The sequence below is a fragment of the Lissotriton vulgaris genome, chromosome 7 (assembly GCF_964263255.1).
Source record: "Lissotriton vulgaris chromosome 7, aLisVul1.2, whole genome shotgun sequence".
NCBI lineage: Eukaryota > Metazoa > Chordata > Amphibia > Caudata > Salamandridae > Lissotriton > Lissotriton vulgaris.
In genome coordinates, this window is record NC_141695.1 from 1,017,239,190 (window position 1) to 1,017,264,208 (window position 25,019).

Genomic DNA, 25,019 nt, shown 5'->3' on the forward strand with positions numbered 1-25,019 from the left:
AGGGTAACCTGTCTGACTACATCCAGATCTCTGAGGGCACTGCACAACAATTGCAGTGGTGGCTCACAAATCAGCATTGGGTCAGCTGCAGATCCCTCTCCCTTCCCCAACCGGAGCACACAGTAGTGACTGATGCTCTGGGATGGGGCGGCCACATGGGAAAGGCGGAGATCCTAGGCCTCTGGTCTCTGATGTAGTCCCGGCTCCATATCAACCTTCTGGAGCTCCGGGCGATCCTTCTTGCACTGAAGGCATTTCTCCCCTCTGTCAGGGGGAAGGTAGTGCAGGAGTTCAAGGACAACACCACGGCCATGTGATATTGCAACGAACAGGGCGAGGTGGGGTCGTGGACCCTATGTCAGGATGCTCTGCGCCTCTGGACATGGCCGGAACGTCACGGCATTTCCTTGACTGTTCAAAACCTGTCAGGTTCTTTGAATGCCAGGGCGGACAAACTCAGCCGCCAGTGTCTGATGGATCACGAATGGCGTCTTCACTCGGAGGTGGCGCAAGGTCTCTTTTAACAGTGGGGAGAGCCTTGGTTAGATCTATTCGCCACAGAAGAGAACGCGCAATGTCCGCAGTTCTGCTCGTTGGAATTTCCAAGGCGGCACTCACTTGGCGATGCTTTGCGTCGTGAGTGGATCTGCGGTCTGTTATACGCCTTTCCACCTATACCTCTTCTGCTTAGAGTGCTGAAGAAGATCAGGCGCGACCAGGCCCAAGTCATCCTTGTGGCACCGGACTGGGCTCAAGGAGTTTGGTATCCCGAACTACTCAGAATGAGCCTGGATCCCCCGATCTGACTGCCTCTGCCGGAGGATCTTCTATCGCAGCAGCAGGGGACGGTTCTCCACCCGAACCTGCCCAGCCTCCACCTACATGCGTGGAAATTGAGCGGCGACAGTGATTCCATTTGACTTGCCTCCCGAAGTCTGTGATGTCATTCTAGCAGCCAGGCTTCCCTCCACTAAATCAGTATACACCTGCAGGTGGAACGAATTTGTGGCATGGTACCCAGCCAAGACTGTGGATCCACTTTCTGTCCCTCTTACTGAGGTCCTTTTGTTTCTTCTTTCTCTGGCCCGGCAGGGCTCTGCTCTGGGCACTATCAAGGGCTACCTTTCGGCCATTTCAGCCTTTCTGAGGCTTCCAGATCAGCCTTCTCTTTTCAAGACCCCTGTTGTACAGATATTCTTGAAAGGCATTGTGCATATGTTCCCTCCTGTTCTTTTCATAATGCCTCAGTGGGACTTGAATCTTGTTTTCACCTAACTCATGTGCCCTCCCTTTGAGCCGCTTCACAATTGTCCCTCATGTCTTCTGACTTTGAAAACTGCCTTCCTGGTGGCTATCACCTCTGCCAGGGGAGTGAGTGAGCTTCAGGCTCTTTCACGTGAGACTCCTTTTCTGTCTGTTCATCCGGACAAGGTTGTGCTTCGCACTTGTCCTTCCTTTATTATTATTATTATTAGGGAAATTTATAGAGCGCCTGGTTACGCGCCCCGGCGTGTCCCCGCTCTATGGTAAGTGGAATAGACAGTCCAAGCAGCCAACACAGTCACCTACCCTGCATATAAGTGCGTCTTAAGTTTCCTTCTAAAAATGGACTCTGAAGTCTCCAAACGTAGCTCTGTAGGCAGGGCATTCCACTGCTTGGCGACCAGATACCTAAAGGACCTGCCCACCATGCGAGCCTTCTTTATTTTTGGAACTTTCAAAAGGAGTGCAGGTCCCGCAAAGGCTCATACCGAGTGACCAGACTTTGTAGCGGAACAGGGGCTTTGCCGCTCAAAATACGGTGACACATAGATAGGGCCTTAAACTCTACCCTTCTCCTGACAGGAAGCCAGTGTAGGGCCTAAAGCGGTACAAAAGGGGGTGGTGATGGACGGAGCATCCGAATCAATCAAACACTCACACCCAGTCAAAAGATCTAGGTTTAATCCATCACCGTTCTTTAGCCCACTCTGCCACCGCAGTTCAGACATGGCTATATGCAAATCAGTCTGACCCTGTGCCTCATGGGAACAGTCCAGCCCAAACTGCCAAGCCATGTCTTCCCTGGACCGGAAACAAGCTTCCGAGGACCGGTTTCTGGCATTCCAGCCGTCTTCAGCCCGGCTTGCTTGAATCCAGTGGCAAAGTGAGCAAGGGACTCACGTCTGAGCATACCCTGCCACACTTATGGCGGCCAAAAACGGTACAAAAGGGGGTGGTGATGGACGGAGGATGGAGTAGACCACAGATGACGTAATTACGTGATCACTCGTCCGCGATGCCACAGTCAGCCGCCACTCCTTTCCGGGCGCCTCTTCTATGAAGTTCCCGGCAAGATCAGCAGTTCAGTCAGTGTCCAGTTAAACTCCTGCCAGCCGCCGTAACTACGGATTCAGCTCCGCCATCTTGCGCTCTGCAACGAGAGCCTGGGCAGTAAACTGTAGAGATGTAGCTCCGGTGATGCGCCAGCAGCCCTTAACACGCCTACAACTTCTCTATTGTTTTCATGAAAGCATGCCGCTGAATCACGCTGGATAGAACGGATGTCAGTGGCATCACTGTGTACTTCATTCAGCACCGGGCACGTGTTCATAGCTCCCCGGGCACCATCTTAGCATATTCACTGGGAGGGACGTCATGGCAGATATTTCAGCGATGCTTGATTGGAGAAGGGCAAAAATTGTCTCCAGGTGAGCCGCCTGCATTCCAGTTGCGGAATCTTTGTTAAGGGTGGTAAAACAATGCGGTGGAACGCCTTTCAGGAGCCTGGAAAGAGCGGACATTTTCTCTGCGATTGCCGTGTAAAGTGGTCTTTGGGCCTAACCCAGTAATCCTTTAGTCGCGCACCACACCTTGGAGCTCGGCTGAAACCTTTCCCCATACTTAGAAATGGAAGTTGCGCAGATGCGAGTGAATGGTATCCCTCTTAAGCTTTAACCCCTTACTATAAATATCATCGATTTGGAAGGGCATGAAATTGATGAGGGTGTTGTGAAGGAAATTAAATCAGGGGTACAGAATTTCAGATTTGCTTTCTGATGATTCTGCCCGCAGAAGCCCCCAAGAGGCTGTACTGGTTCAAATCCATAGTAAAAGATACTCTGGGATCACAGAACATATCTCCATTGCTACGTGCTCGCCCTTATGTATGTGTACATTCTCTTCATATTCATTCCAGGAAGTATTCACTTCTGCTCTGATAATCATGGACGTGGATTTGTTTGCATACCATTCTAATTGTAAATGACTCGTATATATGCCCTTTTATGGATTGTTTAGTAGGTCTGGTCAAGTCAAGTGTACCTAGGATTATGCTGAGGCATCATGTACTGCCATTTTTCATTAAGCAGCAGATATTTCAGGGGCCTCCGTGGTACCGATTCTATTCTGTCTATGCATGGGTGATATTTTGTCAGCAGTTTAAGACTGTGGAATGTCCTGGACAATACCCTCAGGATTTTTCTCTGAACACATTACACAAATATAATTTGCATCATTCAGTCATAATGCTGAAACAGCTCAACAGCTCTTACGGCACTAGTAATAAATGAAAGCAGAGTGAACTACACAGCATCTTACATCAGATTTATGCCCCTGAAGCTTTGAGAGTCTGTGAATGCCCTTGTGATAAGTGAAGGAACTTTTGGCTCCCTTTATCTTCCCATGTGCTTAACTGGGCTCCTTTGCCCATCCCCCTTCTGTACATGAGTGCTTAGCGCTAAGGCACACCCATTAAGTTCTCGTTTTCTGGGGACCTGTGAGCATAGTTGGAAGAAATGCGTTCTCACTGAGCTCTGTGTCAAGTCTGTTATCACTGCCGGAGGCCGCTACCTTAATGAGTGTCCCAAGTCCTGAAGAGACTCACTGATGGCAGAAGCGAAGGTGCTGCTGGTTAGTTATCCCCGGTCGACCGCCAGCACAGCTCTGTTTGTTTACAACGCAACTTTCATTCCGGATACCTTCACTACGCATACCATTACAAGCGCCGCCAGGATTTTGAAACATGCAAAGATGAGTATTCTGGAAAGTGTAGGCGTACATTTTCACAGTGGCAATCTCCATTTTTCGGGTCGAGCCTGCAAAAGCATGCACCAGCGCATGAGTCTCGCTTGCAATACCTGTTGTGTAAAGGAAAGGGTTGGAGCCCGCCCATGCTTACTTTTTGTCTGTTTCTGAGTCATTCTTTGCTCTGGCTGTTTTAATTTGCCAGTGCTGCCGAAACGTCACTTCCGCCGCTTGCTTATATGGAGCAGGGACCAAGCACAGATTGAATTAGTTTAATCAGTGCCCGTCCGCTACTTCTAACACGATTTAGGTACTATTTTCTTTTGGCCGGCTGCATCGCTCACTTTATTCAGTTACGGGTGCCTATCACTGCTTTCATTTTATTTTAGTTTACAGTTGCTGCTGGTGGCGCCAAACGTAGTATGGGTAATGATGCAGTTTGGGGAACACTACTGGTAGCACTGAACAAAAGTGGGTTCATTGCAGTTACAAGCCCTATTTCCATTTAAATTTACTGCGACTGGTGAAGGCGCCGACCACAGGTTGGTTATTGGCAGTTGCAGTACACTGTGTTTGTCAGAAATTAAAGGGTTGCTTTTGGCATTGTTAAACTTTTTTGTTTAATTAGGATTGCAACGCATTTCCATTATTTTCATTAAGTAGAGTATTTTCTTGTAGCACCACTTACTTGATGATTAAGTCGTGGTTGCAATGCACATCGTTCATTGTGGCTCATAGCGATGGATTCTAATCTTTCTTGTTTTTTTCCAGTGGAACAATCTTTGAGAGAGCACTTATTTTACAATGGTCTACCTCAAATGCGTCTCTCATAGCTGCAAAGGTTTCAGATTCCTATGTGTGATATTTTCAGTGTAATTATGAGTGACATTTCAATAACTGTGAGTGACACTAAATCACGAGCAAAATTAAGCAATGAAGACGAGGGAAACATAAATATCAGGAAGGTGACCGTGGCAGTCAAGTCTCTTGAGAAAGCAGTTGTGAGTTACAGGGGTTGGTTGGAGTCTTTTCCGCTCACTGTAACAAGGATTACTACTTTCTAGGTGATCTTGGTTGCATGTTTTGGCTGAATCGATAACTGTGTGTGTGTGGGTTGGTGTACCCTGCGAAGGAGGAAAGGGGTTTATTTATTTCTGCTGCAATTGGGCACATTGTTTTCAGAGCTGAAGTGGCACGTAACAAAACATAATGGAAAGTGCAGCACACACTTCTAAACTGCACCAAGGTACGGCTATCAAGACAAAGTGACAAACAGTGGGTGAGGTACTTTTCCGCCAACAGGCCACTTGTGTTGAATTTGGTTAGCGCACTCCATGCCTAGAAGAGGCAGATAGTGTCTGTCATACGGGTCCCAAATCGCTAGTTTAAACATTAACATTAAATATTTGTGAATAGCTAATCCTCTTCACGAAGACTTACTCCCTGCTCTTCCACACTTCGGAACAATCAAGGATTTGTTCTGTGCTCTCTCACACTTAAGCAGAGCCAGGATCTTGCTCGTTACTTAGTGTTATTTTCTTTTTACACAATCAAAAACTCTAGGCAACTAAAAACTTGCTCTGTGCTAACTCACGTTGCTGCAAAATCAAGATCACATGTAGCGGGACGAAGAACTCACTCTGCATTCACTCATAGTTATGCAAAACCAAGAACGCACTCTGCGCCCTTGTGTTGCTTCTGACCATCCACCCCCCCAAACGACGTTGCTTCCCACCTTGCTAGAGTTTCCCATCTTGCTTCCTCCCTAAGTACTTAAAAAAATAAAACGCTTTTACACATCTTTTTCTTTTTAATCAACGATTTAACTTGGATCAGTAATTACAAAAAATGGCTACATCAAGGGCTACTTATTAAATTCTTCAGCAATGCTTCAAAGCATCGGGGATGCTGTGCAGCATGTATAACAACCACTGGGAAAGCCAATAGGTCTCAAAGACAAGGCCTGTTGTCTTTGCCAATGCTTGTTTTGAGTGTTGCTAAATGGCTATGTGCAATGATTGTTGCCTACAGTATGAAGAGTTACATTGACAGTTTTCCTGGTCTTTGTCTTTTAGTTTTCTTCTCAGGGCCTGCTCTTCTCATGTGTTTTTGTTAATATAATTGGTTTATATAGGGTTAATGACACTTAACAGCAGCATATTTTATTCTTTCAGATGATGTCCATTCTCATGAACACCATTATATTTGAAGACTGTAGGAACCAATGGTCGGTGTCAAGGCCGTTGCTGGGTCTCATACTTCTCAATGAAAAGGTAGGGGCGCGAATGTATTGCGAACCTACAGCACGTTGAATGCTGAGGCATTTAAATATGTTGTATGGGAAGAGACGATGGCTGTGTGTGATTACACGCTTATTAAACACTTTGGGTCAGATAGTATTTCACAAAGACAAAAGACCAGTATTTACAGCACAACATACTATAAAACCCAAGAAATAAGTAATCAAAACTCCAAATCTAAAGCATGGGTTCTTATTTTACGACACCAGGTGCTATCCATGATACCTTAATGTTGTTTTTGTAACTCAGTGGATTACGTCACTTACAAGAAAACACAAAGGGCCAGATGCATCAAAGGGTTTTGCCCATTCTGTGTCTATGGGAAAATGTGTTTATGCATATGGCCCAAAGACTATTTAGGGTCTCCACTTAATTCATGCTCAAGCTCTGCTGTCAGTTTCCTCTCCCACATGCTGTGAGAGAGCGAACAGAAGCATAACAAAGTGAACAGGCACTTGGAAAGCTAGCAGCTTTGGGTTTAATCTGCCAGCATATATAAACACAGGAATTCACAAATGCTGGTTACGTGTGTTGCATGCACAAATACTGTGTATCACATTAAATCTGGCCCAACTGGCTCAGCCAGTGCTTGATAAAAGTATGAAAGAATGATTGATTTCAGTAAAGAACGTCTAAAAGAGGTTAGGAACTTAAAGTGACAAACGACCTGTCAATTGAATGTTGTTTTCAGATGTAAAGTAGTCCTGCACGCATTCCAATAGCAACATTTTTTGGAGGCGAGTTTATACACCAAATAGCCAGCAGTATGAGGTGAAAGATTAAAAGCCCTCTAAATGTAGTTGGATCCCATTCAATGTAGATTCTAAAGAAGTGGTCATAGTACATCTTGCAGACAGCTGCGTTGCCATGACAGTCCTGAAAAAGTCCTCCTTGCAATCTTTGTCGCACTTATTGTGATAATCGTCCACCATCTTTTATCTAGAACTACGGAATACCCATTCGCTCCTGAAGCTCATAAAGAAATTGTTATTGGGAATTTGATCAATAAAGTGTGTAAAACTCCCAATAAACCCTACCAAAATGTCACTGCACAGCAGTGCATTACATTATTTCAGTTTCGAAAAGTGTTCCTTTGTTTTGCATTGCAGTGGTGCCAGCAGCTTCTTCTCAGACTGTGACATACAACTATGCAAAAGGAAGAAAAAACTGGCCCTTGCAGCCTTCTTTCTGTATAATACTTCTTGGGCACACTGACAGTAGGCGTGTAATGTGCTCCCTCCTAGTTCTGTCACATTTGGCCCCAGTTATATCTCCCTATCAAGAGCAACCCTTAGACCTATGGAATACTTGGATATACAGTCATTATGGAAAACTTCAGTTCTCATTGATTTAATTTATTTCCAGATCAAGGTTCTTCAGCAAAAAATACTGGTCTCAATGTAAAAAAATAAATCACCTATCACTCCTTTCACGGACAAATGCACATTTCTACATTCTTAATAAGGTGTATCATTTGTAAAATATGAAGTGCAGGTGCTCATATTTTTTGGGGAGGCCACACCCACTTCCCTCAGCTCCAGCCACTTACTCTAGATGCCCCACCCACATCCTTAATGGGCACTTCTGACTCTCATGTACCAGAAAATTAGCACATGGTGGCAAAGGTTCATTTAGTGGACCCTGGACAGATGCAATATGGGAGCTTCCATGCAAGATGGTGGCTGAAGTGAAGCAGCATGACAGTTACAAGTACTGGGTGCTCTAAAGTCCCTATCACAAAGGAATGTAAGAGAGACAATGTTGAAAAGGAGATGCCTTTTAACTTTTTACGGTCAGGATTACATGCTATCCCCACTTGAAAGGGCGATCTCTTTGTTTCACAGAATGTCAACACTTCATGTAGATCTCCATTTAGCAGCTCCAGACATGCACATTATTTTTCGTTACTGCTTTCGTCCTGTGTCACTGTTTTTCCATATTTCTCTTCCTCTTTCTTTCCCCTTTTTATGTTTTTGTCTCTCTGCTTTGGGTGAAAAGTCTGATTAAGAAAAATAGGTAACGGTCCCCGAAAAATAAGTGCTGGTGGGCCCCACCTGCAACAGCCAGTTCAAATTAACCACTGGGAACGCATATGTAATCTAACTTTCCATCGCTGTCACGGGCACCAACTTCCCAACTAGGTTTAGGCTCCACACTCACCAGTACTTATATTCATATATACCCAGAATGTGCCAGCGCTCATAGAGTTAACACATATAAGCTCAGTAACAGTCAGTTTTGGTTAAGTTGAGAAGCATGTGAACAGCCAAACATTGCCATACAATAGATATAACAGTAATTGTAGGCACTAGAAAGAGTAGCTGCACTTTCTGAAATTAAAGAGGGCAGTTCAGGAACTCACTATGGCTGCCCTTCCAGGTATATTAGAAGTAGTGACCAAAGGCGCCAGTGCTAACTGCAGTCTCACTTAACAAACTGGCTGCACTTATAGGCACTGGAGCACTTCACAATCACAAGTGACCGGAACGCACCCAGACACTGCATATGGCAGTGTGTTATAGATTGTTGAAATCCATCAACTAATGTCAGATCACAAACAGCAAAAAGACACTTCAATGTAAACCCACTACTGGCTGTGAATTAATCTGCACTTATAGGCAGAGCAGAGGAATGCGCTCTCAAGTATTAGGACCTAATCACAAGCCTTGCTAATGTTTTTGTTCTTTCTACAGACTAATATAGATAATTTCTCCACATTCCAGCCTCACAGATACACAAAATATACCATTTACGAAGGGAACAATTACTTTTATTTATTTTTATACTTCACACGCAAACTGCAAACATTGAAATGGTACACAGAAGGCTAGTGAGAACTCAGAGGCCCTGAATTGTAATAATTATCCAGCCACCCCTTAAAGTACACCACTACCATCATGGCAACAGACAGTTAGAGTCCCTGTGAGCACTGAGCTCAGGAAAGAAGCACAGAAAATGAACCCCTTTGCAGGCCAGACGTAGCAAGAAACCAATTTTGTTTTTTGGTAACTTTCCCTGGCAAGAAACTGCAGGTTACTCAGATCGAGAGCTGCCACAGCCTTATTGGACAAGAGTTAGGAATAACTACCAACTCTACTTAAGTGAGCAAACAATTTTTAGCCCAGCATTTGTCCTGAGACGAAAGAGAGTCTGCATTGAGACACAACAAGTTTCAGAACCAACCACTCAAGCCATTAAAGATTTAAGGAAACGTTAGCTACCAGGGATGGGATCGGAGAAGACAGTGCACAATCACAGCACATGTATGGAGTATGAGAGGGGCACCAGTGTAAGAAGAATGTAAAGCAGAGGGACAATAGACGAAAGAGAATCTTTTATAGAGACTAATATTATGTTACTTTTGGGGACTGGTCCGCGGTATATAAAACTACATAAACAAGAAATATATACAGCGCGAGAGTTAGAGAAAAGAGAGAGGAAGTGAATCAGAATGAGAGAGGAAGGTGGGAGGAATCCGGTGGACAATAGAGGGAAGTATAGAGAAAGAAACGTGCAGAGAATGGATAGAGTCATACAGTGAAGCACAGATTGTGAGTGAGGGAGGCTAACTAAAGAACAAAATATATATTTCCTGGCCATATCCCAGATATGGATTAATAATAACTTCATGAAGTTATAAACCATTAAAATAGAAATTCTGCTTGCCACCAATGAATCTGATATTTAGAATAAGGTAGAGTGCCCATGATCATGCGTCCTGTGCTAAATCTGTCATTCGAAAGGGAGGTTTCCAAAGTTTCAAGTTTCTGCTTACTCCATCTGAAAACACCTAAAATGCGGCTTCCCTGACCTGACCCCAGGTGGTGACACATCCATGTGGCAACTTGTGATGCACCGCTGCACAATCTCGGAACGCAAGCATTTGTATTTTCATTTGTGAAGGTTAAACTGCAGGGATTTAGCCATTTGGAAGCAGTAAACTGTTTAGGGGAGCGGGAGCATGGAGGATACTTTATAGACTAGTCAATTTGTTGCGGAACCTAGAACTAATTGTAATGCAATTTCTGTGAGTGGAAATCGTCATCTTCTTGAAACACCACATCACAAATGAAACACTTTTCTATGTCCATTGTCACTGTATCGCACAGCAACTCACAAGAACCTGTAACACATAAATGAAACATTTTTGATTAACAAAAAAACAAACAATAACAACAAAGTTACAAAACAAAACACAAAAAATAGCAAACTTTTTATTTCAAAAGTTAATTGTAATATTTACGTTCCTTCACACTTTGTCATATAAGTCAACGAAAAAATTATACATACTTTGCCTATCTGACATATTCCGCGATTATTTGATATTATGATCATCAGAAACTATTTTTTATGTTATTTTTGACTTTCCTGTCCCTAAAAACATAAAAAATGATACCACACATGGGCATATAAACAGTTATACCCTATATCTCAAATAATGGGCAGCCATTTTTAAAAATCTGCCATATTGGATTAACGCGTCATGATAGAATGGTAGACTTTCTACGGAAAATTTTCAATAAGAATCCACTCACAGAAATTGTATTGCAGTTAGTTCTAGGTTAGCCCATTTTTTGAACTAATTTGACTAGGCCCAGGCAGAGGGGCCCAGAAGCCATGGAAGTTGATTAACCAACATGCAAGTGGTAGCGAAAGTAAAATCATGCCCCCTCTGATCGCCAGTGTCATTGCAGGGTGACTCCTTTTCTCATCTTTAGTCCGTTAACATATTACTGTTTGCTCCTGAAGCACGAGGATATAGGCAGACAGTGTAACAACTACAGGAAAGTAACCAGGTCTTAGAATACTGTTTATATTCTGTCCCTTCGCCTGCCTTCCTGAGCCTTGAGGCTTGGGGTAGCAATTGCAGTGCAAGGGTAACAGGTGCTTCCCCTTGCTAGCACTCGCTCACTCAGCTATCTGCTCCTTCAACTAATGCAGTTGGAGACCCCTAGTGCACTGTTGTCATTATAAGCCGGACTCAGCCAGCACTCTCACACAGGCTCCTTCACATCACCTATCATGCGTGACCTGTGTCCCCCGAATGGATCAACACTCCAGTTCCTCCTGTCGGAGGAGGGCTGGGGCCTTTAACTTCACCCCGGCTGGCTGGGCCCTTTATCCTTATATCATATATATGCATGTGTACGGCCGGCGTCCTCTACTAGGCCAGGCAGAGAGGCAGTAGCGCTGGCGTGCAGCGCAGCACTGTATTATCATCAAACAACGGGCGTAGCATCAACACGCTAAAAAAACAAATAAAAAAGCAGCGTTGGTTTGGCAATGGACATGCCTACCTGACCGGTTATTACTTACTGTTACGTGGTGAGCCGGGGCACTGCTTTAATTAACTGAAATAGGCCTGGTATGGTGCTGCTACTGCTCTCAACGCAGTCAAGCTCACTTGAATGCTGCTAATGACTCATGGAGGGGCGTGGCAATCTGGAACTAAATTTGCACACGCTACCTGGCTGTCGCACAGACCCTTACACCTGCCGGACCAAATCCAGCCCAAATTGCCCAATCAGTGTCCCGCCCAGCAGCAGCCCTGAACAAAGGGCAGCAAAAACAGTAATGCCATCAGAATCTCCTTGACTGAGGCTCTCACAGCCACATCACTCTTCACCAGGGACTCGGGAGAGGAGAACAACACTGCGCCGAGTCCGTGAGGTACATATATTAAATTTAATTATCAATCATCAATATCATGTGTGACGTCATGTGCAGCAGACGCCTGTAGACCCGGCCCTGCAAAGTCAGTGCCGTGCTAAGCACCGGAAAGCACCGGCACAAATTAAGCACTGCTACAATGTGTCCAGAATAAACCGACACCACCCTACCCCGATATAGAAGATACAACCTGTGAAAAAAAAGCAAATTGTGTCTTTCAGCAACAAGACTTAATATATTCAAGTCCATAGGCCTCATGACATGTACCTGTTACACACTTCATGCTTATTTGATTTGAGTGCTGACGCTTTGGTCTAAGGCCCTTCTCCTGTGCACCTCGCTCCTGTAGCTCCAGTATCAGCAATGGCTGCTTCATGCGTGGCCCTTACACTGGTGCTCAGATTATGATTGAGTGTGTGGGGTCTGCTTCTCAAAGAATCATTTGGCTAGGTTAACTCACTGCCGACTTTCTTCAGTTTCCTGTGTTATGTATCATTTTAGGACCCTATTGTAAGTTTCCCGATTCATGCCCTTATATAGGTATAAATCACCATATCCTTATATAGGCATAGAAATCATAACCATATTTAGGCATAGCTTATGCAGTCCAAATACGGCAGGGCTACTTCCACTAGTTCCAAAAATTCACAACGATTTCTTGGAAAAACCAGCCTTCAGCAGTCAGGAACTTCCCCTTGTTTGAGTATTGATTTATCCAAGAACTCATGGAGTTTTCAAAGACCTGAGACTCTTTGATGACGTTATTATGTCCAACTGTATGTGAAACTCGGCACCTTCAAGGTATAAATATGCCCACACTCGCTCAACAAACACACGGTGGTTTGGAGCAGTTCGACTATCTACTTGCCCGACGCTCCCTGCTACAGCAAGTGCCGAAGGAAGCCGACCCTCCAGCAGACACACTGAGAGAGACGCTGTCTTTTCTCCTGCCGAGAAATCCAGCTCCAGTGTTTCCAAGCTACCCTTGCGGGTTGTTGGGAAATCGAGTCCCAAGACCAGCCTTCTCCATTCTAAACTAAGGTACGGAGCTGTTTAGACCTTTAGAGAAATCGTGGGCAGATTCTTGGCAAAAGAATACTACATTTATGCTACACCTCACTTACTTCTTCCCTCGTACTAAGCTTAGGTTAGGTATACCGGGGTAGGCATATTTTAGAAGCATCAGTTGAGTACTTTTAGCCTCTGTTATTTATTTATGTATTTATATATAGTTTAGGATAATGTTCTAACAGTATTATTTTATTCTACTATTTATACTGTACGCATTATATTTTACAAACCGTGTTATGATTGTAGCAGTTCATTTCTTATGCTTGGGAAAGAAGACTGTTCAATAAATACTTTTATTGAAAACGCCCGTCTTTCTACTTACTCTGCACCTCTAGTGAAACGAAGCATGGACGATTGACTGAGTGAAATATCTATCTATTGTTTCCACGACTCTGAAGATACGTTTTATCTTGGAGAAACAAAGTTGTCATGTTTATGCGGTTGTCAGAGACTAATCCCTTCTTGTGAATTCGAGAAAGTTTCTAGTGACCTCTGAGCTAGCTGGCACACACAATTAAGTCTAGTATATTCGATAGAGACCTAGTCGACCTCAGTCCTACGTCTGATCTATAGGATATATTATTCCAATGCGCAGAGCCTATTGGGAATATAGGAACTACACTACACCTGCACACTGTCTGTTTCCACCCACTTTCTGTGCCCTCTGGATAAAGGCAGCTTTGCAGATGTTATTCTTTATGTCAGATGGGGCTTACTCATCTGTTTCTGGTATCGGCTCCTAGTTCTTGTATTCCGTTTTTTTGCTGCACATTGCAAAGTTCTATCTTGCTTTCGCTTACTTTGGTTCAGTTTCTAGTTTGACCTAGATCTGTCATCTCAGTCACTTCACACCTGCCTTTCATGATCTGTGTTGTTTTCTATCCCATGTGCCCTTCTGTCTGCTTGCCTCGCATGTTCACTCCTGTCCTAGTTAGTTTAATCAAAACAGTGTAAAATTTAAAGCACTAGTTATTATTGTCTGTAACAATAGCTGGATCCCTTTCTGTTCAGATCAGTGGCTTCTTTATACCTTCCAGAGCGCTTAGAGAAGAGTCGAAATGCTCACACAGCGCTTGACAAAAACCGTGAAATAAATGTATTCAATTCTAGGTTGTGGCCTAATAAACTATATTTGTTGTTCCTAAAATGCGGTAATGTATGATACACAGAACTGGGTTGGGCTGGCTTCCTTTCTCAAGTACCTCTCTAGGCTGTTCTGCAGAAACAGCCTTTGTGCCGAGTGATGCACCTCACAGCAGGGTAGCCTCCAGCCTGGAGCACCCACAACAAAGGCACAAAGTTGTGGCAACTATCTGCTCCTGACTATGTAGAGGCCAAGAAGATGACTAGTAGTAAGGAGGCAAGTCTGTTCTCACCTAAAGGAGCCTTCACACTCTTACCAACTGAGGCTGTGGCCCCCCCTTTCACCCATCTACCTATTGACAGTGTTACAGGAAGATTTTTCAGCTATAGCAGCCCTGTCTCCTTTGTCCTCACTTCAGTGACCGTGTTTCCTCCTTCCTGCTTCAGCAATGTTAGCAATACACTTCCGCTCTCTGGGAAAACAAAATCACCTCCATCTTGTGCGTAGGATCTGAAAGAAACACGTCAGTGTTAGATTCCTTACCTTAGAATATCTCCAGGCGTCAGACTGGATCCTGAAAGTTTTCGGCAGCAGTACCTTTACGCGTCGGCAGGCGTCGTCTGCGTCTCCACGTCTGTCGTCAGCGTCGTGTTCGCCGGGATGACGTCGTCGGAGTACTTAGGCACCGCCCTCAAGCGCTGACTTCAGTTCTTCTTTTTTCCAGGCCAGCAAGCGCAGATCCAGGAAGAGCAGTACTCTAGTAATTTTTTTACTAACTTTTTTGATCTCTTTTGATCACTTTTCGAGTCGATTTTGACTTGCGGTGCCGTTAGGGATGCCTGGTTTTAAACCTTGCGATGCCTTTCAACGCCTGATGTTGGTGACCGACCCCCACCATCGGTGCATTTACTGCCTCGGGCCGACCACGATGACAAGTCGTGCCCCGACTGCCGGGCCTTGACCTCGAAGGCTAGATGGGAGCCGTCCCGTAAGCTGCTCGAGCTCCGGCAGTCAGCTACGCGCCGCTCAAGGTCCCGGTCGAGGAGGAAGTCGAGGGACCGGTCGCGGAGCCGCAGTCATCGCCGCTCGTCGAGTCACCACCACTCGGGCTCCAAGTCCTCCAGTAAGTCGAGGCATTCGAAAAAGAAGTCAAAAAGGCGTCACCGCTCTCCCGACTCCCCCGACGCTCACGCAACGCGGCCGGGGGTTCGGGCAACACCGCCCATCCTCCGCCGGAGCCGCAGGTGCCGTGTCCATCCCCACACCCGCCGGTCCCTGGGCTGCCCGCGGGGCTGGAGGAGATTTGTGACTTCCTCGTGGCCATGAGAACTCATTTCCCTCCATCAGCAACTGTTGAAGCGCCTTCGGGCCCCGCGGGTCGGCGACTCCAGGCCCGGCGGGTGCTTCGGCCCCGGCACCGCCGTTGACTCCGGTCCCGACGCTGCAGGGCCCCACAGGAACCAGGCCTGGATCCGGGTCGTCGCCAGTCGACCTCATGACTCCTCCGCTGGCGCCTACCCTGTGGGTGTCGCTCCTGGTGCCGTCTTTGGACGACACTGGCCCCGGTTTCCGCCCAGTACCAGCTGCGACTCCAGAGTGGCGCCGCTGGACGCCGTCTCCGACGCCGATGGTTGACCAATTCACCTACGACCCGGCTCCATCATTTTAGCCTGGTTTCCAGGAGATGGATGACGAGGAGGACTGGGAGGGGTCTGAGGACCCTCTGGCACAGCAGTGCCAGTTAAGCCAGGACTGGGCAGATGAGCTGGGGGAGGCCAGTGGTCTAGACACTTCGCCTGACACTGGATTTGTATCTCCTCCCTCCGTGGCTTCGGAGGAGGGGGCTACTTATAGCGTGGTGTTGAACAGTGCGGCCAAGGCCTTGGCTCTTGAACTCTCTGTCGCGGCTGTGAGGACTAACCTCCTCACTGAGGTGCTCAAACCGCAGGCAAGCTCCTCTGAGCCTCTACTGCCGTTTAACGAAGCCCTCACCGATGTTCTGATGGGCACCTGGTCCAAGCCCTCTACAGGTCTCCCTGTGGATCGGAACATGGCCCGACGCCACTGCCCGGCTCTGGGCGACCCTTGCTTTCTGTCCTTTTACCCCACCCCGAGAGCCTGGTGATTCAGGCCTCTACCTCCCAGACCGCATTCCCGAACGCTCCTCCGGATCGGGAATCCAAAAGGTATGATCAGTTTGGGAAGAAAGTGTTCTACTCTCTGGGTTTGGGGCTGCGGTCTGTCAACACAGCCTGCCTTTTAGGCCGTTACACCCACTCTCTGTGGGATACGGTTGCGGAGGTGCTGCTGCAGTGTCCGGAGGAGGCCCAAACACGGCTCGCCCAAGCCCTGGGGCGGGATGCAGCATGGTACTCGATTAGAAGTGGACTTGACACCACGGATACGCTGGGCAGAGCGATTTCCACGACAGTGGCGGTTCGTCGCAACGCCTGCCTGCAGTCTGCCAACTTCTCGGGGGATGTCCAGGCAACGCTCATGGACATGGCCTTCGATGGCCGTCACCGATTTGGCGTCAAAGCGGATAGTGCGCTAGAGCTTTTTAGGGACTCCAGGGCTATGCCCAAGTCCTTGGGCCTGGGCCAGCGCCAGCAAACGTCCGCTTTTCGCCTCTTTCGTGGCCAAGGAAGGGGCGCCCCCACACGTCCAGCCTGCCACAGGCCGCAGAACCAGTCTCAACGCGGTCGCGGACGTGTTTACCGCCGTGGCGGTACCGGGGGACAGCGGCAAGGTCAGTCCACATCCGCCCCCGCAGCATCTGCCTCTAAGCCTTCCTAGTCTGGCATTTCAGGTCCATTTAACGCCAGTGAGGGGCAGGGTTCGCCATCACCTCCGCCTCTGGCGCTCCATAACATCGGTCAGAAGGGTGCTGTAAATCGCCGAAGTGGCTACTCCCTCCCCTTCGAGGCGACCCCTCCAGCCTTGCCACCTCAGTACCACCGCATGTCGGGGGATCACTTGCAACTTCTGCAGGAGGAAGTTATGGCCCTCTTTGCCAAGGGGGCCATCAAGTGCTTTTCTGGGCCAGAAGTAGGACGTGGTTGCTATTCCCACTACTTTCTGGTACCCAAGAAGGGCGAAGGAGGCCTACGTCCTATCTTGGACCTTCGGAGCGCCAACGGCTTCCTCCGGAAGGAGAAGTTCAAGATGCTGACTCTGGCTCAGGTCCTAGTTGCCCTGGACCCTGGAGACTGGATGGTAACGTTGGACTTGCAGGATGCATATTTCCACATCCCCGTCATGCCGGCCAACCGGCGCTACCTGCGGTTCACGGTAGGCCACGAGCACTTTCAGTTTACTGTGCTCCCCTTCGGCCTTACCAACGCCCCTCGGGATTTCACGAAAGTGATGGTGGTGGTCGCAGCTCATCCGCGCAGATCAGGGGATTCAGTCTTCCCCTATCTCGACGATTGGTTGTTGAAGGCGGGCTCGACCCAAACAGTCGTCTCCCACCTCCAGACTACTTCCAACCTACTGCACTCGCTGGGGTTCTCCATCAACGTGCCGAAGTCACACCTGTGCCCCTCTCAGAAGCTCCTTTTCATCGGGCGGTTCTGGACTCGGCGCAGTTTAGGGTTTATCCCCCCCGAACAGTGGGTTCGGGATATTCAGGCTCTGATTCCGATCTTTCAGCCTTTATCCCGAGTTTCGGTCAGATTGATGCTGCGGCTCCTGGGGCTGATGGCCTCCTGCATCTTTCTGGTGCATCACGCCAGGTGGCGGATTCGGGCTCTGCAGTGGGACTTGAAGTTTGTGGGCACAGCATCAGGGCAAACTGTCCGACCACGTCCTGATCTCGGAGGGCACTGCGAGTCAGTTGCAGTGGTGGCTTACGACCTGCAATTGGGTCAGCGGCAGAACCCTCTCTCTTCCCCAACCGGAGCACTTAGTGGTGACGGACGCGTCCCTCCCGGGATGGGGGGGGCCACATGGGAGAGGCGGAGATCAGAGGCCTCTGGTCTCCGGCGGAGTCCCGGCTCCATATCAACCTTCTGGAGCTGCGGGCGATCTGACTTGCACTGAAGGCATACCTTCCCTCTGTCCGGGAAAGTGTAGTGCAGGTGTTCACAGACAACACCACCGCCATGTGGTACTGCAATAAACAAGGCTGGGTGGGGTCGTGGACCCTTTGTCCGGAGGCATTGTGCTCCTGGACATGGATGGAACACCAGGGCGTCATCCTTGTGGTTCAACACCTGGCAGGTTCCATGAACGCCAGAGAGGACGAACTCAGCCGCCTGTCCATGATGGATCACGAATGGCGTCTGAACTCAGACGTAGCGTAAGGTCTCTTTCAGCAGTGGGGAGAGCCTTGGTTAGATATATTCGCCACCGAAGAGAACGCACAATGTCATCAGTTCTGCGTGTTGGAATTTCCAAGGTGGCACTCGCTCGGCGACGCTTTTTGTGGCGAGTGGAGCTGCAGTCTGTTATACGCCTTTCCGCCTATACCACTTCTGCCCAGAGTGCTGAAGAAGATCAGACGAGACCGGGCCCCAGTCAACCTTGTGGTTCCGCACTGGGCACGAACATACTGGTATCCCGAGCTACTCAGCATGTCAGTCGATCCCCCGATTCGTGTGCCTCTTCAGGAGCACCTTCTGTCGCAGCAGCAGGGGACGGTCCTCCACCCGAACCTGTCCAGTCTCCACCTACATGCGTGGGGATTGAGCGGCGGCAGTTGAGGCCATTTTGACTTGCCTCCTGAAGTCTGTGATGTGATTCTGGCAGCCAGGCGTCCCTCCACAAAAACGGCATACGCCCGGAGGTGGAACAAATTTGTGGAATGGTGCACAGCAAAGGCTGTAGATCCACTCTCTGCCCCCCTTTCATAGGTCCTCTTCCTTCTTTCTCTTGCCAAGCAGGGCACTGCTCTGGGCACTATCAAGGGCTACCTCTCGGTAATTTCAGCCTTCTTAAGGCTTCCTGATCAGCCTTCTCTTTTCAAGTCCCCTGTTGTAAATAGATTATTGAAGGGCATCGCATTCATGTTTCCTCCTGTTCCCTTCGTGATGCCTCAGTGGGACTTGAATCTTGTACTTGCGTATCTGATGTGAGCTCCCTTTGAGCCCCTTCATAACTGTCCTCTTCGTCTTCTAACTCTTAAAACTGCATTCCTGGTGCCATCACCTCTGCCAGGAGAGTCAGTGAGCTCCAGGCTCTATCTTCTAAACCTCCTTTCCTCTCTGTCCATTCGGACAAGGATGTTTTGAGGACTTGCCCTTCTTTCTTGCCCAAGGTGGGCACAGCCTTTCATATCGGGCAGTCCATCACCTTGCCCACCTTCTTTCCGCCTCCGCATCCCTCGAAAGAGGAAGCGAGGCTCCACCGTCTGGACCCAAAACGTGCGCTCTCCTTCTATCTAGATCGCACACGCCAGTTCCGGGTTGACGACCAGCTCTTTGTTGGTTACGTGGGTGCTAAGAAGGGACGGGCGGTGCACAAGCGGACCATCTCTCGGTGGGTCGTCTTGTGCATCAAGGTTTGCTACTCTGTGGCGAAAAAGGAGCCTCCTTTTGAGCTGCGTTGCCTATTCCACTCAAGCCACGGCGGCTACTACTGCCCTGGGTCGGGGAGTCCCCTTGCAGGACATCTGTCAGACAGCAACGTGGGCCTCGCTGCACATGTTTGCTAGGCACTACTGCCTGGACAGCCAAGCCCGGAGAGATGGCTTTTTCGGCCGTTCCGTTCTCCAGGACTTGGTTCGCAGACCCACCACCGGGGTTGGTATTGCTGGGGTATCTATTCTAAGGTAAGAAATCTAACACTAACGTGTTTCTTTCAGATGCACAAGTTACTTACCTTCAGTAACGATATATCTGTAAGAAACATTAGTTAGTGTTAGATTCCTTACCGCCCCACCCATCCTCCCCGTTCTGCGAACTGATATCTAGGGTTAAGTACATCCCTTTCAGGGCCCTAGTTCCATGGCACCAGTGTTGGGGATATTCTAAGGTAAGGAAACTTATCACTAACTAAGGTTTCTTAAAGATGTATCGTTACCGAAGGTAAGTAACTTGTGCAACTGGCCTCTATCACTCTTCTTACCGGATACATACAATGCATATACTACACTTGCCGCATACATACACATGCACAAAACATACACTTGGGATGTTAGCTGTAAGTACTGTCCATATCAGCGGTTACTTTGCTGTGCCATATAGATAAGATAGAATGGGAGTAAGTAACAAAACAAGGGTAATAGCTGACTGCTCATTGTCAAGACGCTCTCAGCCAGTGTCAAATACCTCATTTTACTGAGTGGGTAAAAAGAAAACCTTTAATACAGAGTAGTAAGTAAAGATCATTAAATAATGCAGTTTCTTTTTTCTGCGACAACTCCACTTGTGCAGCGTACAGACCCTGTCCCATGGTGGGCATACTCAAGACTATGTTTAAAAGGGCTGTCCAAGGGTTGGCAGATGTATGACGATACAATGCATGCTTTTACCACGCATGCTGTTACAACGCAAGTTTTACAACAAAAACCTTTACAACGCATCACACTTGGGGGTGCTGGATAGTGAATAGTTTAATTTACTATTCCAACTCCAATCCCCGTGGACACTAGGGAAGGTGTTGGATAGTAAATTAAAACTATTCCTTATCCTAGAGCGCCCCCCAGTGTAATGCGTTGTAATGGTTTTCGTTGTAATACATGCGTTGTAACAGCACTGCGTGGTAAAATTTGCGTTGTAAAGGTTGCATACCAGGGTTGGCACACAGCAGGCTAGACTCATAATGTTTTCTTTTTACAGTTTACATTCTTAAATTGCTTTCTACAGCTTACATCTTTAGACTGCTTACTATCTATACCTGCATGAAAAAACTGAACTTAACTTAATACCACTTGATCCTTTTAGACGTGATTTCTCACCTTTCCTTATTGAGAGTGACCCTCCTCTTAGCTTCCATCCTCTGCATGCTTTCTATTTCTGAATATAGCCTCCGCTCAGTCTCATGCCTGTCTGTTTATTCTCTCATAGTAATTTTGCAAAAAATCTGAACCCTCATTCCATAGATCACAACCTCTCCTGCTTTAAAACCCTATCCCTGCAACCTAGCATTACAGCCTCGCCTAGCCTATTATATCACCAACCATTCACCTGAAACTATGCAGACCCCGTTAATGATCACACCTAACTGGGATTAATATATTTTTTCACAAAGTAACTGGATTAAGTGCATGCAATGTTTTTTTCTTGAAAGCTCATGACTAATTGCACTAACCAACATTTAACCACTGGATTAACTACTAACCTTGGGTTCCAGAGTAGTATCCTACTCGCCATAAAGCACTTAAATTCCTCATCAGGGGTAGTAAGCGCTATATAAATACAATTACAGTTTAGCCAGTTTCGGCAGCCGTCTGTCGAGTGTACCGACGGGCAGAGCGGTGCACTATCCTCCTGAGCTGTTGCCAGGTGAGGTGAGGCACGTTCCTCTAACCCTAAAGGAGGACACCAGGATTGATAAGGTGATATCTGTATCCTATTTTAAACGCACTTTTGAGCAGTAGCATGTACTTTAGGTCCTGATGAAGCAGCAGATATTCATTGATCACTAGACCGCAGAAACATGCCGACCACTACAATATAAATCAGTGATTATTAGGGTTACTCACTGACAGTCTTGCACTGAATATTTTTTAACCTTGGAAATGAACAGGCACCAGAATAAAATTCCTTAGCGTTCATTATCCAATTTTAAACACAGAGCACTCCTTTCTCTTATCTTTTTTGATTCTCACAATTTTTCTTTCTTGCACTGCTCTTCAGTTTATCAAGCAAGTCACCACGCACTTTCCTTTCCCGTGTTAAATAGCAACAACTTTGCTTCCACATCTTGGGAAAGGTTCCAAATGATGACAGGGCGGTAAATAACGATAAACTGATGGACATCTTCTCATTAGGTGCGATACTTTGTTGTGTGCTGTTCATACCTCTGTTCCAACACACACTCACTCAAACACACTTCTAAAAAGACACATCCTACTCTTTGACCCATAGTTATTCTACTGTTTGCTAGGACAAGAAAATGCCAACTTGCTAAATGTCAGTAATCAAAGAGGGGAATGGATCACTTGTACCTGCAGTACCAGGGTCAGGTGTGGTAACCAAATTAAAACCCTCATTCATGTGCAGAAGCGTAGGGTGGTATATCTTGATTCTCCGCCTCTAGAAACGTGAAAGCATCTTCATTGGGTTTCAATTGTGAAATGCTTTCCTCCACCTGGAGGTTAGACCACTGGATTAACAGTAGTGACCAGAAATAGGGTAGAGAAAGTGAATTGAAAAAAGGTGAAAGTGAGTTAAAATTGCTATGCTCTTCTTCCTAAACAAACTTTATTTGGAAGAAGTGGTGGCAAGGTTAAAAACATGTTGGTGCTTCTCTAGAGAATTTAATTCTCTATAGCACGTACTGTTCTAGGGAAGGTCAATCAGTCAGCCCCGTATTTTTACCCAGGAGGGGTCAGGGGGCTTTCTTCAGGACCTACATGAAAATGTATGGGTCACATATATTATAAGTACCCTCAGAGGGTCGTTTACTGACTCACCCTTCTTCGTGTTCACAGGTCAATGGTATCTGTAGCTGACAAAAACAAACACAACACAGACTTTCAGATGCATATTCTTTCTTCTTCTTTTTCATTTATGCTGTGCTGTGTTTTGCCTACCCTTTAGGCTCTTTGCTAAAGCGCCGGGACACTCTTCGGAGTAGCCGTGCGCTATAAAAGAGCATTTTAACATATAACATAACATAACATATTGCGCCACAATTATTAGTTAGAAGGAAAGTAGTGTTGAGCCAGGTGAAGAGTCGGAAAAACCAAGGGAACTGCCCTTGACAGAGTCACACACTTTCGAAATGACTAATATGGCAAATAAGAGAGGATACGGTACCAATACAGTCACACTAGGCCAGAGAGTGATAGGTACTTCGTTGCGATACAAGGTGGGTATTACGTGAAATTTCACTTAAACGTAAAGAGATGTAAACAGGCAGTTTAACGCGTTCTTGATGAGTAATTACTTGATTCACATTTAGCACAGCGCGTGACATGTTCCTGAAGCATGTGGTGACAATAGCATTTCTACTGGTAATGTAGTTCGGTAGTAAAAGTGTACCTGTTAGTTGTTAATACAACAGGATGCCCCTCGTAAATGTAGCTCGAGGTCGCTCAACATGTAGTGTTGGTAACATACGTGTACATGATGAATGCATTGCGATTGGAAATGAATAAATATAACGTCATATTGCCCAGGGCCAAAGCGGCCCGTAAGTCTCAATTAGGTTACCCAGTAGGGTTGTAATATGCTAGCGTATTCATATAAAGCGGCTTCCTTTAAAAGGCTTAGAGCATAGAGGCCCTTTTTAAATATCACTGCTTCAACGTACCTTAATAATGCCAAAATGTGGCTTCCTCGTGGGACTGGCGGGTGCAGAATCCTGCATGTCGGTGTTACAAGAGGGAGTTTAGCAGGTGCTGTCACTTAAAAAAGGGTTGCCATTTCTAGAAAAGGTCTGTATGCTCACCTGTAGCTGCAGGTTCTTTGCCTTCTTGCCCGCTCCGCCGGCCTGTCAGGAGATGGTTTTAAAGGCCATTGACGCGCATAGTGAAAATACTACGTGTGAAGCATGCTCGGCTCTTTTTCAAAAGGAAAAGGGAAGCAACATTTGGATGTGATAAAGACTCATACATGTTAAGGGGAACGATATAGATAAAAACCCAATAAAGGTAATCAAAAACATCCGGTCAGTTGTGTTGATGAATGATGGCAAAAATAGGCAGGGTAGAAAGACTACCTGCGTGATATCAATATGGATGTGAGAGTCGCATGGTAGAAGAATTACGTGCCTATAGTTTTCAAGGAACGGAAATCCTTTTTTGAACAATGCATTTCTCCATACTTGGGCCACCTGGTATGTTAAGGGTTGATGTTGGTGTTACCAGTGCCCACGTGAATTAGGGTGGTAGTGCATACTCATGGGAGGGTTTTGGATAATATAGGTACAACGTGGGTCTCACCATTTCCTATAGGGAAGGTAGACCAACCAAGTCAGATGACCTGTAGATATCAAAAAAGGATGTCTGGTCACAGCGCATCATGGGCAGAAACAGCACTTTTGGTTGTGTAGGGTGTCTATAGTGATTACAGATGACAAACCTCACTGTGCAAATGTGTGCCAGGGAATGTCATTGTTCAGGCCTGTTAGGTGTGTCTTGAGGCGATGGACCCAGTGTTGTTCTTTTTTGTATAGAACTCGTTCTGCATTGTGATCTCTGATCAGTAGTGTTTCTAGAATGACCCACTGGAGCTCCTCAATTGTATGGTTTGCCTCAATAAAGTGGTTGCTCATTTTGGTTGTCACTTTCTTGCGCTTTATGTTGCTCCTATGCTCGCAGATCCATTGTTTGATTTTGCGGCAGGTCATTCCAATGTATCTCATGCTGCACAGTCAAGTTATTATGTAGATTACATGTGTTGTATTGCAGTTAGTGGGGTGCCGGATTGTCCAGGTCAGGTTAGGTGTTAATTGTATGGTCTTAGTTGGTTTGGTCAATTTGCACACCGAGCAAGAGCCACATGGATAGTGGCCTGTTATGGGAGTCATGTTCTAGGCTGAAGTTATTGTTTGTCTTCTCGGTAGTGATTTCAGTGGTCGAGTATGGACAAGAATATCTTTAATATTGCAGATTCCCTTATTCGCAAATCTAGGCTTGGACCAATCGTAGCTTTCGGAAGTGAAAATTCTCCAAATCTTATCCACTATCTTTTTTACTGCGTTGGACGCTACACTGTATGTTGTGACACTGGTGAGGGTGTCAGTGGTGGTCTTGGGTGTGTTATTTTATTTATTTATTT

The 25,019-nt window shown here is 46.6% G+C and overlaps 1 protein-coding gene across 1 annotated transcript in view; it reads left to right on the forward strand.

The window, feature by feature from the left end:
• Positions 1-25,019, forward strand: part of RANBP17 (RAN binding protein 17) — a 1,388,837-nt gene that overhangs the window by 1,309,012 nt on the left and 54,806 nt on the right. Inside the window, exon 26 of the mRNA XM_086931437.1 lies at positions 6,180-6,278. Within this exon, the coding sequence (XP_086787563.1) occupies positions 6,180-6,278 (99 nt within the window). The remainder of the gene's footprint in view (positions 1-6,179; positions 6,279-25,019) is intronic.